We start from the raw sequence: 17,954 nt of genomic DNA on the forward strand, positions 1-17,954 counted from the left end.
TACACTGGAGTGGCTTGCTATTTCCCTCTTCCAGTAGATCACATCACATGCTTGGTGTGCTGCCCTCTATGGGGTCCCAAAGAGTCAGACACAACTTGGCAACTAAACAATAATAACAAAGGAACATATAGGTGGCAAGACCCATGAGAGGATATTTCCTGTTGGTTCCATGAGCAGTTACAATGGAAACACGGTTACAAAGCACAAAGGAGGGGGGGAAAGAAACACTGATGATATAATTGCTACTTCCCAATTTAGTAGCAGACCTAGGACCTGTAAATACTTTGTTAGCCTCTCCAGTCCATTTAGTGTGGTCTAAAACTCACATTTCCTCTCTTCAAACTCCAGCAACTCAACAATGCCCTGGAGACAATGGCCTGAACTTCTTACTGTGTTTTACCCAGAATTCCATCTAGCCTCAGTGACCTTACCATCTTCATATCTTGCCTCTTTCTACTCTGGGTATCACACCCAGCCAAAGTGAAATGCTGGCTATTCTCCAAAGATACATTTTCTGCTTCTGAGTTTTCTGCCCATTCTGTTTTCTCTACCTGTAACACTCTTCCTATGCCCTCCCGTATCAGCTAATTTTTGCTGCATAACAAACCCTGTATGCTTGCTAACACTCTGATGACCAAAGACAGACATGGCTAAGTCCAGAACAAAGAGCTGGAAAAATAAACTCCACTTCCTGGGAGCAGCGACACAATTATTATATTAGGGGCAAACATACAAGGATGGTAAAAATATTGTAGTTCTTTACAATTTATCATACTTTCCCATCTTAGCTCCTACTCACCATCTTTTTTATTTTTGGCCACTTGTGGGAACTTAGTTTCTGATTAGGGATCAAACCCAGGCCCCCAGAGTGAAGTGTGGGGTCCTAAACCACCAGACCACCAGGGAATTTCCCAGCTCCTATTCATCTTCTGCTCTCAATCTAGAAATCATCTCTAGGAAGAGTTTCCTGATCCCTACAGCCTGAATGAAAACTGTCTCCCATAACCCCTTATATTCACTATTACTGAATGTATTAGTCTCCAATAACAACAAATCAATGAATTACTATGACAAACCCTGGACCTCATTTCATACCACTGAGTTGACTGTACTCTCCATTTTTGGCAATGTAACCACAGCCTTCCCTGCCTGACAGGAAGGTCACTGATAGGGAGGGAGTATGTTTGGTTTCTGTTTTATCTTCATTGCCTAGTACAGTACCTGATATGAAGTAGGTACTTTAAAATATTTTAAAATAAACAAACATATAAATACAGTAAAAGTAAAATGGAATAACTGCCATTAAAAAAGGCACAATGTGTTCTTGAGATCTTTGCCAAGACTCAGAAGGCTGCAATTATTTAGGAAAATCTGAGACCAGCATAAAACTAACTAAGAACAAAATGGCCAATGGAGGGGTAAAAAGAAGAGAAAATTAGCCAGAGAACAATACCTTCCCTTTTATTAGATTCACAAAGCCTTTCTGAAGTCCAACCACTTTGAAAAATGTTTTCTTTGTTGTTAACTTTCTCATTATAAAGCAGACAAACTCTGTCCTTGAAAGACAAGCTTTCCGTTAATACTTGGGACTGCGCTCAGTCCTCGGGCCTGTAGTATGTGGTTCACCCAGCAGCAAAGACCAGTATCTCAGAGTAAAGTGCTGTGAAGGCCAGAGGTAATCAATCAGGGCCTCCCACACTTCATACATACATACATATATGCTTATATATACATATATGTACACACATTTACATTTGTTTTTACAAAATAATGTAACAGGGCTTACAGAGTTGTATTAATTCTTTTAAGTTACATAGCCAAGATCTATGCTTCAGTATAATCATTTTTAACTTTAAGGTGGGAATTTTAGGCCTAAAAATAGATTTAAGATTACTGAACAGAGGCCATTTTAGCAACACAGACTTGATAAATCTTGATCATGTAACTAGAAATATGTTGCTGTTATCCTTACGCTGGGTATCACACATCCCCCATCAATTATCTTCATTTTAAGTAAAATACAAAAGCAAAATAATTCACTGAAGTTATCTTCTATTAATTATATTAGCACATATGCCAAATTATACTAACTGCATGATAATCTCTATATACAGAGGCTATATTTTTAGCATGTGCTCATCTCTACTTCATTAATACAGTATCCATCCAGTAACTACAAAAAAAGGAACGCATGCTGTACAGCAAGAAAGAGAACAACAACCCTCGTGGTGGTATCTTACAGGGCTTGTTGTCGTTGTTCAGTCGCTAAGTTGTGTCCAACTCTTTTGCGACGCCAAGGACTGCAGCCCACCAAGCAAGAATATTTGAGTAGGTTGCCATTTCCTTCTCCAGGGGACCTTCCTGACCCAGGGACTGAAACCGCATGTCCTGCCTTGGCAAGCGGATTCTTTACCACTGAGCCACCACAGAAGCCCACTGAAGGCAAAACAAGTCAGAGAAACAAACCTTACAAGAGATATATAAAACTAATTTGCAGTGACATTTAATATATACTTTTCTTTTTAATCAGAAGGAATACATTTAAGTCCCAGTTACATGGAAAAACACAGACTAGGTGAAATTTCAGGCTTTCTCCTAGAATATTCAAAATGCTCATCAAAACTTAATTAGTGCAATAAAGATTGCCACCAGGTGACTGAATAAACAGAATGTCATTTAGGATTCTAAAAACACAGATTCTGGGAGTAGAAGCTACTACCAAAATATCTGGAAATCTGGGTTAACAGATACTCCACTCCATTTTGCATACTTGATACTAATAAACATAAGTGGTTATAGAGACTATGAATGCAGGGCAACAGCCTATGGGATAGTCACAGAGAAGAAATGAATGCAATCCTGAGGGAGTGAGTACAGAGAACTGCTGCTGTCTCCTCCCTGTTCCCCATCCCCAACAAGGGCAATCTCTTTGGAGCAGAAATCTTTCAAGAGCTGAAGCCCATCCCTCTGCCCCCACCAAGATCCTACGGAACCCATCAGAAAGTCTCTCAGATGCTGGTATGACTCAATCACTGAACAGGACAGGTCCTCTTCACAGCCTCTCAGCTTCTGACTGACGCAGCTTCCTTCCCACAGAAGGGGTCAGCACTGTCTCCGAAGCCACAAGTGAAGGGACTCAAGAAGAGCTAGAAGAAGGAGGTATCTGATGAAAAGGCACCTGCAAGTCTGAAATCCTCTTTGGTGAGAACACTGTACATGCGCTGAGGCAGAGCCCGGGAGTAGGGAGCAGGGCGGGGAACGGCTGTGCGCAAAATGAGTTCCCGGCCCGCGGGGGGAGGGAAGTCTGCCGCCAAGTTCTGCCTCTTCTCTTCTGGGGGGCCCATCCTCTTCAGTTCCTCCTCCGCTGGAGTCATGGTTGCAGCCTTGAAGAGAATCACATGCTAAATTCAAGAGCAAGTTGAATGCTAAACTTCGATCATTCTGAAGGACAGATGAATAAGCATGATAAATACGAAAAAATGTTCTACGTTACTCAGTAATGCTATTGATTATGTTATGATTGCTCAAAAATCACAACACAGAAAATGCAAGAAGCTTGAAACACTACGTGAGCAGCCAGAAATTACAAATAAATTGGTGACAGAGACAGAGGATAATGACAGCCAAGCAATCTGCTGTGGAAAGTGAGGGCCATATTCAGACATCTGATGAAGAGGGGAAATGGAGCTGTTCTGGTTTCTATACAAATCTTCTAGCAACGACCGAAGTCCAAGTCTGCTGTCCTCAGTCCAGTAAGGAACTGCTGCTCTCCAGAGTCTGGAAAGATGATATTTATCGATTCTTTCCATTCTTTTCACTTGTCAAATTAAAACTGGGAACACTGGTTTGTTTGCCAGATGATTAATGTGATGCAGAAGTGAGAGAGATCCATGAAATGTAGCAGTGGCCACAAAAGAGAAGTTCTCAACATTAAAGGCATCTATTTTTTCATTAAAATTGCATAAAACATATATTCAACAAGAGCTTTTATTTTAACTCTGATCACTATATTTCTTTCACAATACCATTAATTTCAGGAAAAAAGTTGTTTTGGCAATGGAAATATGAAATGTAAGAAAGAAAGGTATGCCAAACCCAGACTGTTGAAGAGGAGGTTGGTTAGTCTTAATGACCTTATGAAGTTAGAGAAATGGGAAGGAACAAGAAACAAGAAACTACAAGGGACAAAGGCTATTTTGTTACCTCATCAGAAGACTCAGTCAGCTTGAGGAAGGGTGAGAAAAGAAACAGTGATGAAAGGGAAACAAGCAAGATGGTTTAAAAAGAGCTAGACAAGAGATTTCAAGATTATTTCAGAGACAGCATGCACTACGTTAAGGAACATGGTCCTATCAAAAAGAATATCAAGACAAAAAACACACCACATACAACACACCTAGCCATCCAGCTGAGCAGACAAATCCCACCACTCATGCATCTGATGGCTCAACAGGCAACGTACAGAATGTCACTTAATGAGGAAATGTTAAGCAAAAACCTAGCTCTTTCACAAGATTAAAAATACTAAAACAAAGTACTCATGGCTTGAAAATAGATAACCCAATGAATTTAAGATTAGATGTCTGACTTAATTTAGCACAACCAAAGCAAAATCCAATCAGTGATTTGTTTGCAGAATTCTATTTAAATATGGATATAACAATGATAAATGTAATCATGATGAAAGTTTATTAAAATTTAATATTAAGGAAAAGTTTGAAATATGTAAAATTATGGTATAAAAAATTTTCAGTAAAATTTTCTAACTTTAAAAATGTTAAAATCTTGATTTAATAGAATTGATATAAAGTATTAGTTAATTATGAAAAATTACAGGAGTAAACCTGAATTGTTTCCATTAATTACCCAGATATTTAAGAGCTGAGTTTAAAAATAGACCAACCAGGTGCTTGTTATATGGATTACAGTCTGTTGAATCTGTAAAAAACATTCACTACAAGGTCTGAAAGCTTGAAATATTTGAAAATTACATAACGTGGGATAAATGTACAATTTCAGTATCCATTAAAGGAGATTAGCTATACAATGAGCCCAGTGAAAAGATGATATAGTCCTATATTTACCCATGAGAAAAATAATCACATTAGATGGAAAATAAGAACAAATAATATAATCCTATATTGTAAAATTTACATATATTTGAATATACTAGATGTTAAATGTTGACAGTGATCATCAGTGGGTAGTGAGATTAATGTGATTAATTTTTTTAGGGTCATTAATTTTTCTTTATAATTCTCTGTACTATCCAAATTTTTACAACAGTAAGAGTTTGCTTACAATCTTGGGGGAAAAGATTATCTCCATATTGGGGAAAATAATTTTGCTTAACTATTTAGAACAACGAGAGTGTTCTACTCTTAGCATTAAAAATCTAAATACTTTAGATTTTTAAATCTTAACAAACAAGTTTTAAACATTAAGAAAAGAATTTCTGCAGTATGAGGAAAATTCATATTGGTGTTAATAAGGAAATATATTTGTGAGGCTCTGGCTAGTAAACTGGCAAAGATATTATAGGATGTGAAAACAAACCTGATTCTTGTTTCATGCCAGAGTCAGAAACATAATAAATCGAAGTAAGTATCTATTGTTTTCTAGAACTTTATAAGGAAATACTTGGTTTTTAACTTGAAATCCTTAAATTTAGTTTGCCATCCCATAAATAATCTCAGGTTTCAGTTCTTGCTAAAAATTCAGATGAACATATCTGGTTATGATTTTGAATATAGTAACTAGATACATTCCAGACTGACTCAAAGGAGGTTATGAAGTTTCTTTTTCACGGATAAACCCATGAAAATCCTTTTCCCTATTTGACTGTGAAAAATTACACTTCCAAAACTGGGCCATCCTAAGTGTCATGACAGTACTGCAGAAGGGGCACCCTATATTTACTATGCTTCAAAATACTTTTATCAGAGTCTTTAAGAAGTCCTAATGTGAGACTCATGTGCAAAAAGCCAGCACCTCTTAACCAGTAAACAACCAGTAAACATTTGTACACAAAGAGTCAACATAGAGTATAACTAATACCAACCTCATAAAAAATTCAAATCTTAGTGGTTTAGAATGTCAGAAGGTACCATATAATTTTTAAACATTTCCTTTCATCAATAAAGGTAATGACAGAAAAGTTTTCAAATTGGGCTTTTTTTTCTATGCTGAAGACTGTTTCCACTGTCCTAAAAATCTGAATCTTGCTCTTCTTTCTGAGGAAAACTTTGAAGTTATATCTTTTCACTGTTATAAAAATAGTTAAGATTTGCAATTTCACAAGCCAAGTTGTGAATCCACTTGCAGTACATGGAGTTGAAAACCAGTAAAACTAAACTCTATTCTAATTTGACAGCAGTAAACATTTTTTCCACACCACTGCACTGGTCATTGCTACCCAAGTCTCTATCGGATTCTTTAACAAGGAATTTCAGACCATTCTAACTTCTGAAACTTAGGTACAAATTTCAGAAATAAACTTCTCATTTTATTTAAATGTGTAAAAGAGCAGATGGATTTCAAAGACTAAGAAGTCAGTGTTAGAGTCATTATTTCTTCAATGTTTGAACCCAGTGCCTTTAGCAGCTTCATGTGTGGGAATCAAAACAGTACCTTACTGAGCAGAGGCCTGGAGAGAGCATGACACAGTCAAGAAGGAATCTCACATACCCTCTGAGCATTCACAAACAGCTTGTGAATGATCCTGCCAGCGTGTCCTCGGCCTGCACCAACGACTAACACCTCGGGTTGCTCCAGAAGGCAACTCACAAACCTGGGAGAAAGAGGGAAGGAAAGGATGGGAAAGGAGCTGCTCAGTTCACACTGGGTCAGTCCTCCCTGACTCATTTTGGGGACAAACTCAAAATCATACTGGTGAGCCCTACATCAAGGCTGGAGTGAAAATTTAACAGGATAGATCAACATTTGGAATTAAAATCAGCTCAAATGACAAGCTTCATGCCTTTCAACTCTTTTTATAAATTTTTTCAAAAAGCCCATCTCTGTCAAAGTGTGAGATGAAACAGTCTATTTCTTTCAGACTAGAAGCTTAGACAATGTTATACTAAGGAAGATTTTTTTAATGTTTTTAACAACAAAAACCACATTTAATTTAGACAGCAAAGCAATGATCCTTGTTTTTCATTTTTGTTCTTTTAAGAGGTGTGTGTGTGTGTGTGTGTGTGTGTGCATGCACTTAAAATATGTTTTGCTGGGCACAGTCTCAATTGTAAACTGTGCCATTATGTACTGGAAGCATTCATCTTCCAAGTATACCACAGACAACGTATGGTGGAACTAAGAGAGTCGAAGACACAGAGCCACCAAGCTCGCACCACCTGCTCGCTAACTCGAACTACTATTTTAGAAACTTCCTTTGATTAGAGTATATTCTCCTCATTTAAAAGGAAGGAATATTCAAGAGCAAAGAAGGCTGGGAGAAAATTTCACCCAACAAAAGACATAATATTCAAACAAGAACTTGTTAAAAGCTGTAGCAAATGCCTTGTCATATAATATTAATTATTTAACATCAATAACGTTATTTCTCTTGGAAAGGCTGATGAAAATTTTAGTTATAACAAATTCAACCCACTGAAGTAGCTAATCTGGAAACACTTTCTCATCTATTAAAACAACATCATCCTTTCAAGTATCTCGGGCAAAAATGGACAGAGGCTGTGTGCTGACAGCCCCCCTTTGAAATGGTCCAAATCTCAGAAGGAGGAAAAGACTGACTCCATCATTTGCCTCATCCTGGAAAGGCCATCTGGTCACTCTTTCAAAACATATTCACAAGGGACAGAGGATATGCACATTTGCTATCACAACTCTTGTTTAGAACTGGTAAGTAGAATGTTGAGCAGAAACAGTTTCAGAACACGTCTGCCTGTAGTTAACAACAGTGAGAGTGGGAAGCAAAGTTTCCAGTAACAAGAGTGAATATGAACAGCCAGTTCCTCCAGAGGCAACTGCTCCAAGAGCAAACAAGGACATTCCTAGAAGACTTGGAAGACTTCATTCTTAAAGTGGGAGGAATGGAAACAAGTGACAAGTACTCACAAATACAAGAGAGGTCAATCCTATAATAAACAAACATTTCTGTCTCTAACCAACGCTTGTTACAAATAATACGGGAGCACTACAAAGGAACCTCAACACTGAAAATTTTCTAAAGAAAATGGTGGCTTTTCCTACGGGAGACAAAGATGAGTTAGTCATATAGCAATTACCTTTCAAGATCTTCCTTTTCCTCTTCTTGTTCACATTTCTCAGTTCCAAACTTGGCTTTCAGTGAGCGGGCTCTGGCAATTATAGCTTCTACATTAGTAATTTGATGGATGATTTCCTAACAGTGCAAAAGAGGAGAAGCATACATTGGAAAAAGGCAAAAGAAAGCAAAGCATTTTAAAAATGTATTTTTTTAAAAATTACTGCCAACTGGGAAGAACATTTGACAAGATCAGACTTACTTCCAATTTCTTGTCTTCCGGATTGGGGAAGTGCAAAACTTTACTGGAATGGGATATTATCTGCTTTATAATCTTCTTCACTGAAGAAATGTTTTCTAGACTTTCTGTTTTTAAAAAGATCAAAGCCACCACTGGAAAGTTAGGCAAAGTCTACCTTCATTTTGGAAATGAACTAATGATTAATCAAATAAGACATTTACCTTCTTCCTTTACCTTGAGTACAGCTGCATGGATTACACAGGGTAACAGGTGCCGAGCAAGGTCTGCCGGCTTCTGGACTGCCAGATAGTGCAGTACCTGAAGGAGACACAAAGTTAGATAAATGACCAAGACAGCTGCCAAAGAAGACAGCAGCCATTTACAAAAGATCTCTCTCCCCTGAATTCATACCTGTAACAAGAGTAGAGAAGAGCTCTCTTCTCTTTGTACCTATCCTACTCCTTCAGGTAAGTAGCTGCTACTCCCAAAGGTAAGAATAATGTTACTGGAAAGAGCTAAGAACTTCAGTCCTTAATAATGGTGAATACTCTCATAATGTTTTTTTCTTGATACAGAGAACACTAAAACCAACCGCAAATTATACCACCTTGAGATAACAACTGTTAATGGTGGAGCATTTTCACTGCAGGATTTTTCAAGATTTTGAATATACATCATATATTTGCATGTGTATTAAGTCGCTTCAGTCATGGCTGACTCTATGTGACCCTATGGACTGTAGCCCAGCAGGCTCCTCTGTCCATGGGATTCTCCAGGCAAGAATACTGGAGAGGGTTTCCATGCCCTCCTCCAGGGGATCTTCCCACAGGGATAGAACCCATGTCTCTTATGTCTCCTGCATCAGCAGGGTTTTTTTTTTTTTTTAACCACTAGTGCCACCTAAGTAAACTAATATTATGTAAAATACTGTTTTGTAACCTGCTTTCCTCACTTAGGATTTCTAAACATTGCTAGCAATGTTCCTCTAAATATTTTGTTTTGTTTTATTGTTTTCTCCAAAATGAAGATTTATTATTTTTCTGATTAAAAAGATGCACAGGAAGGCATGTGTAGCACATGGTCCCTACCTTTAAGCTCTTTATTCAACAGCAGTAAAGACAAAAGAAGTATAGTATCATTGTGACTGAAAAATGCTCACAGATCTCAAAGTAAACAATCAAAGAAGTATAATGCAGAAGTTCTCTAGAAATCCTACATCCTAAGGAACAACACAGTTTTGTGTTTATCTTCTCAGGCTTATTTCTATGCCTAAACACAAAGATACACATGTGTATGCGATTTCTTAACAAAAGCTCATAATACACACAATTTCAAAACTTGCTCTGGTCATTTAATGACTTATGATTTAGAATTATTTGTCTTGGGACTTCCCTGATGGTTCAGTGGTTAGGAATCTGTCTGCCATTGGAGGGCACACAGGTTCTATCTCTGGTCCAGGAAGATCTCACATGACGCAGAGCAACTAAGCCCATGCTCCACAACTACTGAAGCCTGCATGCCTAGAGCCTGTGCTCCGCGACAAGAGAAGCCCTCACGCAACTGGAGAGTAGCCCTCACACTCCGCGACTAGAGAACGCACAATGAAGCAAGGAAGACTGAGCACAGACATAAATAAATAAATAATATTAAAAAAAATTTATTTGCCTAGAAGGGCTTCATGTTTTGAAATATTTTTAAAATTAAAAAATGTTTTTTACACATAGCAGAGTATTTTGTATACAGAAAACACAAACACTTGTTTACATACCCATCAGCTTAAGAAACAGAAGATACTGGGACTTTCCAAGTGCTCCTCGTGCTCGCCTTGATCAAGACTCCCTCGCTCATGCACTCCACCACTCAAGTAACTACTAGTCATTCCTTTTTCTTCATAGCTATCTCACATATGTACATAGACCTAAACAATGTGCTGTTTAGTTTTGCCTGGTTTTAATCTTCGTATAAACAGATTGTTGCTAGTTATGCCCCTCAGTGACCTGTTTTTCATTCAGCATTGTTTCTGAGATACATAGATATTGATACATGGTATATATAACTTGATATATTAAAATGCACCCCTCCATTTTTTTGCTATTAAAATAATATTTCTCTCATATTATTTCATAAGTTTGTGGCATACATGTAGAGGAATTTCTTCAGGGTATCTATCTAAAAACAAACAATGCCAAATTATTATTTTTCAAATACTGAAATCATATTCCAAATTGTTTTACTAAGTATTTAAACAGATTTTCATTCTTATATAGAGTAATAAGAGTTCCCACTATTGAACATTTTTGTTAACACTATTACAAATGTTGTTTTCCTTAACTTACAGAAAAACAAATTTCCAAGAATAGAAAATATTTGTACATCCTTTGTCTGCACTCATCTCCTTTTACCTCATCTCTCTCTTTTTTTTTTATCACATGCAACTCTCCTCCTCTGTAGGTCCATACAATATATACATATAAACATTGTTTTTCTAAATAATTTGAGATCAAGTTCCATACAGGATATCCCTCTATCTCCAAATACCTGTATTTCCTAAAATTAAGAATGTAATTAACATTGATCAAATACTTTTAATCTAACCCATTATCCTTAATTTTAATGCAGCAATCAGAGTACTGGTGTTATTTCCATCATGAAACCCACTGATGTTTTCTTTGCACCCTAACATACTGTTTTGGTGAATGTTCCATGTGCATTTGAAAAGGAAGGACCGTTTTTATTATCAAGATATAGTATTTGCAATGTATCTAAAAGATCAACCTTACTGATGATCTTGTTTAGTTTTGTCTACTTGACTGTCTTGTACACTGGGAGTGTGTTAAAGTACTCTGCTACTAGTGTGTTTTGATCTATTTCTCCTCGCATCTCCCATGATTTCTGTTTTATACAAATGATCACATTAGCCAGTGCATAAACATTGACAACTGTATATTCTCATTGTGAAATATCACTTTTAGACTGTAAAGCATCCTTATGTATCTCTTGTAATGCTTTTCTGCTTTGATTCTGTTTTATTTGGCATCTGGATGATAACCCCTGCGTTCTTAATGTTTCCTGGTAAATCTCTGTCCACTGTTTATTTTGTAGTCTTTTTGAGTCACAGAATACCTTGTTTACAGCACAGACATGGGTTTTATAAGACTATCTTACTTTGCAATTACTCTGTATGCAGTATGATCTTTATAATGTGTATTACTCTATTTGGTGTGTGTTCTTTGCTTGTGAATAATTTTTCCATTGTACTTAGGAAGGTTCATATTTTCATTCTTGTGATATTACCTTTTTCTGCTGCCCTTAATTCCTTTATATCTTTATTTTATGAACTTTGTATCTTTATATCTTTCCTTTATAAAATTATGGTCTGATAATTCTAAATAGTATCCTTTGATTACACCTCTTATCTATGTAACAGTCAATGACTGCATTCTACTTTCCTCTTCCTCTTTTTCCATCCCAACTTTTTTAGATGCATTCTATTTTGCCCTAATATACAATTTTTACATATTCTTCTTCTACCCATGACCCCATCTAGTTTTAGTTTTAGCTCTAAAATTAAAGAAATGAAATGCTCACCGTTAGCCCTTTGCCAGTTTCCCTAGTCATCCTCTTGGTTAAATTTATTCTTCTCTACTATGCTGTTCAATAAGGCAGCCACCTGCTACAGAGAGCCATTTAAAAATTCAGTTCCTATGCTACTACTCACATTTCAAGAGCTCATCACAGCCATGTGTAGCCAGGGGCTACAATTTGCACAGCGAAGCTATGACCATTCTAAACACTGCAGAAAGTTCTACTGGACAGGTCAGCTATAGAGGATTTCTCAGGAAGGGCCTATGTATACAGTTATATGTGCGAAACCATGGAGAAAACATTTTTTTATAGCCTTGATTACTTGGACATCTTGGTGGAATGTAAAATATTTAATTTGTATTTTTTGCTTTTATTTCTTGAAAACTCTGCCCCACACTGCTGTGCTACTGAAAAATCTGACAACTGTCTAATTCTCTTGCCCTTGTAAATTATTTTCATGTTTTGCCTGCAAGGTCTGAGAATTTTTTTTTTTTTTTTTTAAATATTTAAGGTCTAGTAGTACTACAGTACTACTGTAAAATTTGGAGTTCACTACACCTAATCAATTTTCCCCTGTACCCAATGAGCATTTTTAATATGTAAATTCAGATTTTATTTCATTTTCAGAAAGTTTTCTTAGATTACAATTTTAAGTGTTTAGTTCTGTTCCAGTGTTTTGATTTTTCTGCTTCAAGGACTCTGATAAAATGAGTGTTATTTCTACTTTTCCTATCTTTCAGTTTTACTACTTTCTCTCTAATCCCTTTTACTCCTTTATCTCATTTTCTTTCTCTTGGTTATTTTAATGCTCTTCCTCAATGCCTTTTATTAAATATAAATATGAACCTATTCTTCTGTGGGTACTATGTAATTTAGTCTTTATTTTTGATATGGTTTTTTTTTTTCTTCTACTTCTATCCTAAGTTAAATTAGCAGTAGTTTCATTTCTTTGTGGGGTTTTTGGATTCATGTGGCTCTTGAATAATAATAATCCTAAATGATTATACCATAATTTATTAAACAACGCTCTATTTTTTGAAACTTTGGTTGTATCTATTTTTTCACTAAAAAACTTCTCGAACATCACTGTTGCACATTGATCTTTATATATTTCTCTCATTACTTCCTTAATACATTTTTTTTGGTAGTAGAATTGCTAGGTCAGAGGACATGATCATTTTTAAGGCTTTGACATATGCTGATGGTCCAAGAATGAGCATTTTACGTAAAATATGCAGGTCTTATTCTTTGGTCTATTTGTAACCAGTTCTAAACCCTTAAATGTGAATATTAGATATATAAAAGGCTCATAACATTTCAAACCTTTGTTTCTCAAGTATGTTCAAAGTTCTCGTATCTTGTCATAGTTTTTTAAATATTAGAATAATAATTAGCAGTCACATTAGATACCCAAACCTCAGTTACCTTTTCTGCTTCCCGTGTGTCATCAAAGAGTCTCCTCTGCCTTCGAGCAGGAATTGGCTTAGCTGTTTCCCAGGCCTCTACCCACATATTGCTTGGAATCTTCATTCGGGCACTCAGTTCTCCTTTCAGAACCATGTTGCCCTTTTCATCAACCACTTCCTCTTCAATATAATCCCGAGGTGAGTACCACCTCACAAAATCTTCCAGAAAACAACCTGGATTAGCTGCCTAAAGTAGACAAAAAATTCAGCAGAATCAAAAATCAACAGTTACTGATAAACATGTTTTCAAAACCGTTCTTTCATTTTCATAAAAAGACTAATCTTCACAAAATCTAGTACGTGACTTGAGTTTGGATGTCACCATTAAATCACATCAGATATTAAAGCACCAAAGTACTTTGTTTTTCCTGCCTCCATTTTATAGAAAAAGAAAACATTTTCATTTGATGAATTTGGAAATAAAAATCTGATGTAAAGTGAAAATAAATCTCAGACTGTAAGTTATATAAGTTAGTTTAAAATTATAGTGTAATAACTACTCAATACTTAGAAAAGCATCAATAAGCTCAAGTCAAGTAAATTAAATAATACACAACATGATCAGAATAATAACTCAATGATGGAAAACTTTTGCTTTTTTCCCTCAGTAAGTCAATACTGGTACTGCAATAAACATCAGCTAACCTCGAAAATGTTCTATTCAGCCATCAAATTCTTGTGCCTTATATAACAAATTACCATCACATAAACTGCTTTTGTGCTATTAAGGAATTGGAATTCAAGTTACTGTTTTTCAGGCTTCTGAAACCAAACTAATTAAAGCTTTATTTAGTGGATAACTCTATAGAATTAACAATGATGCATGCCAAAAATTTTTTAAGTAATTCTACATCCAAGCCTGAATAAGAGAGGTTTCACAGTGTGAGTAATAAGACATGGAGGTCTTTTTACAAGTGTCCAGTAATGTACCGTTGTCGTCGTTGTTGTTTAGTCGTGTTTGACTCTTTGTGACCCCATGGACTGTGCAGCCCATTAGGCTCCTCTATCCATGGGATTTCCCAAGCAAGAATACTGGAGTGGGTTACCATTTCCTTCTCCAGGGGATCTTCCTCATCCAGGGATCGAACCCATGTCTCCTGCATTGCAGGCAGATTCTTTACCACTGAGCCTCAAGGGAAGCCCAGTAATGTATTAAGAGTACTAAGGGCAGGCATGGAGAAGGCAATGGCAACCCACTCCAGTACTCTTGCCTGGAAAATCCCACGGATGGAGGAGCCTGGTAGGCTGAAGTCCATGGGGTCGCTAAGAGTCGGACACGACTGAGTGACTTCACTTTCACTTTTCACTTTCATGCATTAGAGGAGGAAATGGCAACCCACTCCAGTGTTCTTGCCTGGAGAATCCCAGGGACGGCGGGATTATCATGGGCAGATGGTGGGCTGCTGTCTATGGGGTCGCACAGAGTCGGACATGACTGAAGCGACTTAGCAGCAGCATCAGCAAGGACGGGCATATATGTCATTCCTTTAGTACTCAAAGGGTACACACATTAAATACATTCCTTTCTGGTTATAATTCTCTACCACAACATATTCATCCTGCTATGAATAGTATATTTAATTGCCTGAAATAGCTACGTAGGCATTACTAAAAAGTGCTAAGCAGAAAGTCATTTTCTTTCTTTTTAAATTTCTTTTTTTTTAAATTAACCTCAGACAAAAATGAAAACCAACATGATAGGAATGGTTAGTCTTAAATTTAAAGAACAAAAATGCCAGTTTCTCCTTATTGAGCTTACTGGCTATCAGTATACTCATGCCCACCAATTTAGGAAGCCCTCACAGGGATGAGGAATCAGAGGAGGGTTCCTAACTGACAGTCAACCACATCAGCTTCTAAGAGCTATGGCATCATGGCAACAAAAAATGGCTGTGAAATGTAATGGGTCAAGATTACTGCATGATTCAGAATTCATGTATAAGACTGGATATTAACCAGGCAACACCACACCCACATGAATGCATCTCAGGAAAATAGAGAGACAGGCCTTGAGTGAAGAGAGTGAACCTAAGCCTTGAGTGAAGACAGTGAACCTAAAAAAGAAATCAATACTGAACTCTTATACTACAGAATATATTAAAGGAAGAGATTTCACACTAGAATTCTTCTGTCTGGCTGTCCTTATACCAGACAGTACACAGCGCCAGCAAGAGAGGTTCAACATTCACTTCAGCTACGGCTTATCTTCTTTCTACTCTTACAGGTATCTACTCCAAGGGCATGCTCTAGAATAGGCCCTGTCCTTCTGGAATTGTGCCGTGTTAAGCACCTCAGGTACATATCAGCATTTATCCACAGCTCTGGGAAAGTCCCATGGCCCCAGTACATCCCTATACAAAAAGGGAAAGGGAACCATACCTATTTTAGAGTGACTACGTATTTCCTTAAATATGTTATCTGACTCCCACATAGGGGCAGGCAGATATTTAAGTTGGTTATTTGACATACAATCTATTTTCTGGTTAAAACACTGTAAAAGACTTGTACATTACCCAGGTTAGTCCAAAAGAGTCTAATGAACCACAGTTTTATTGAAGTACAGTGTTAAAGGAATTATACAGCACCTTACCATGCGAGGCAGATATGTTTCTATGGGAAAAAGCATTTACAGTTCCAATTGGGAATTCCTCTTGCACATGCTTCTACAGGACACTTTAGTAGGATAGGGACAGACGATCATGAAGGCAGGTAACGGTTGGGTTAAAAAACAGCTGCGATGGAGCCAGTTCTTCCTACTGTGCACAACCCTATGCCAATTCCCTTCTCTACTTTTTTGACTTAACACAGGCCCTGACAGTCAACTGGCTTCTCTTTATCCACTGTACCAACTATCTGTTTGAAAACAACACAGCTCTTTCTTGTCTCACAGCAAAATGCAAAGATTTTCTGTATCTTTCTAATCTCTAAGGAAAACTTGCAATGCTCAAGAGGTTTACTAAAGATTTCTTCTCTTAGGAATGATGGGGTAAACAAAAAAATGGAATAAAAAAAACAGGGAATAAAAAAGCTCCCTTTTACTGTCACTTAACTTTGTTAGCAGGCAAGATCCAAGTGGCATAGGTTTTCATGGAGTGTTTACATTCAAATACCAAACTCAGGCTGGCCTACATAGCACAAAAGCAGCACTAAGAGAGGCTACGGAATGAAGAGATGGAGGCCATCGCAGGTACCAGTAGGTTAAGGAGGAAGTCTGAGCATGAAAGACAGCTCAGAAAATCAATAGCAGGAAAGGGAAACCCTATGGCCCACTGAACTACCCACTGTTTTCTTTTTAATGTATGTGGGTGTACCTCTGCTTTCAAGAGTAAGTAATTCAACAAGACTCTTTTTATCCCTGGGTTTAAGTGTCACCACTCTCTGAATCCTCTGTGTCCTAGATACAGGCCTGTATCTAAAGCCTAAAATATTCTTTTCCATGTAGCAAATGCCTACGTACCCTAAAAGGTGACTCTTCTGAGAAACTTTCCATGATTCCCACTCAGTAGAGTCAGTCACCTTTTGACCTTGATTTCCTAAGAGAACTCATCACTTAATAATTATTTACATATCCCCTCCCACAACCTCAACAGACTATAATTGAGGATAACCATTATACTTAATTACCTAATCACAGTGCCAGTCACAAAGTAGGCAATCAAAGGTTTGTTGAACGAACCAGCCTATGTTAAATCTGAAGGGGTTCCTAAAAGCCTTGTATTAAATCGACTGACACAACGGAAGAAGACAGCCCAATACACATAAAGAAACGATTCAATTCTCAACTTTCAACTATTATTCAAAGATTGTTCTTTTCTTTTTTAAATTCAAGAAGCAAGCTTGACTGTGACCTTTAGGGGATGGAGGCAGGGTGTTATAACTACTAATGAAATCAAAACATTTAACGAAAAAAAGACATTCAGGCCTTCACACCACTTTACAGAGTGACTTTCACAGCTTCATCCCAGAATAGCTCAAAACAGACTCCCGAGCTCTGACAGTGTGACCCACCTTAAAAGACTCCATATCTGAGAGCAGACATGCACTTTGCATGCGCGCTCGGAGGTGAGCCCCTTCTGCCGATGTACCCAATTTAGCTAGAACCTCCGACTGCTCTTCGAGCAGATCTTCTGTCATAGGTGCTGGTTCCTGCAGAGCACAAAAGGACAAAGCTCATGAATAGCTTTTTTTTTAGAGAAAGCAGAACTATAAAAATAGAACAAAGACAACAACTGTTTCAGCTCGAGCAGTCACAAGATATGTATTTAAAAGAATTCAAAGAAATTCTCAAGTTTTTTGGAACCTACACAAAAAAGTAATGAGTTAATAAGAATAAACATGACTTTCAGTGCTCCCCTCCCCAAAAGATAAGATCATCATGTTTCCTCTTGAGAGGAACTGGATGCACTGAACATTTTCCTCCCTACTAATGATATCT

At 37.2% G+C, this 17,954-nt stretch overlaps 1 protein-coding gene across 3 annotated transcripts in view; it reads right to left on the reverse strand.

Annotated features, from left to right (window-relative positions):
• Positions 1 to 1,440: 1,440 nt before the first annotated feature.
• Positions 1,441 to 17,954, reverse strand: part of RAB3GAP1 (RAB3 GTPase activating protein catalytic subunit 1) — a 111,383-nt gene continuing 94,869 nt past the window's right edge. The window contains exons 18-25 of one of the 3 annotated variants that reach the window (XM_070768577.1): positions 17,528 to 17,665; positions 13,479 to 13,706; positions 8,690 to 8,786; positions 8,490 to 8,593; positions 8,250 to 8,365; positions 6,688 to 6,790; positions 4,204 to 4,224; positions 1,441 to 3,383 (exon numbers count right to left, since the gene is read on the reverse strand). In XM_070768577.1, coding sequence (XP_070624678.1) covers positions 3,147 to 3,383; positions 4,204 to 4,224; positions 6,688 to 6,790; positions 8,250 to 8,365; positions 8,490 to 8,593; positions 8,690 to 8,786; positions 13,479 to 13,706; positions 17,528 to 17,665 — 1,044 coding nt within the window. In that variant the 3' untranslated portion in view covers positions 1,441 to 3,146. The remainder of the gene's footprint in view (positions 3,384 to 4,203; positions 4,225 to 6,687; positions 6,791 to 8,249; positions 8,366 to 8,489; positions 8,594 to 8,689; positions 8,787 to 13,478; positions 13,707 to 17,527; positions 17,666 to 17,954) is intronic. The other 2 variants (XM_019973500.2, XM_070768584.1) reach the window with 2 other exon arrangements.

Source organism: Bos indicus, chromosome 2 (genome assembly GCF_029378745.1).
Source record: "Bos indicus isolate NIAB-ARS_2022 breed Sahiwal x Tharparkar chromosome 2, NIAB-ARS_B.indTharparkar_mat_pri_1.0, whole genome shotgun sequence".
Lineage (NCBI taxonomy): Eukaryota > Metazoa > Chordata > Mammalia > Artiodactyla > Bovidae > Bos > Bos indicus.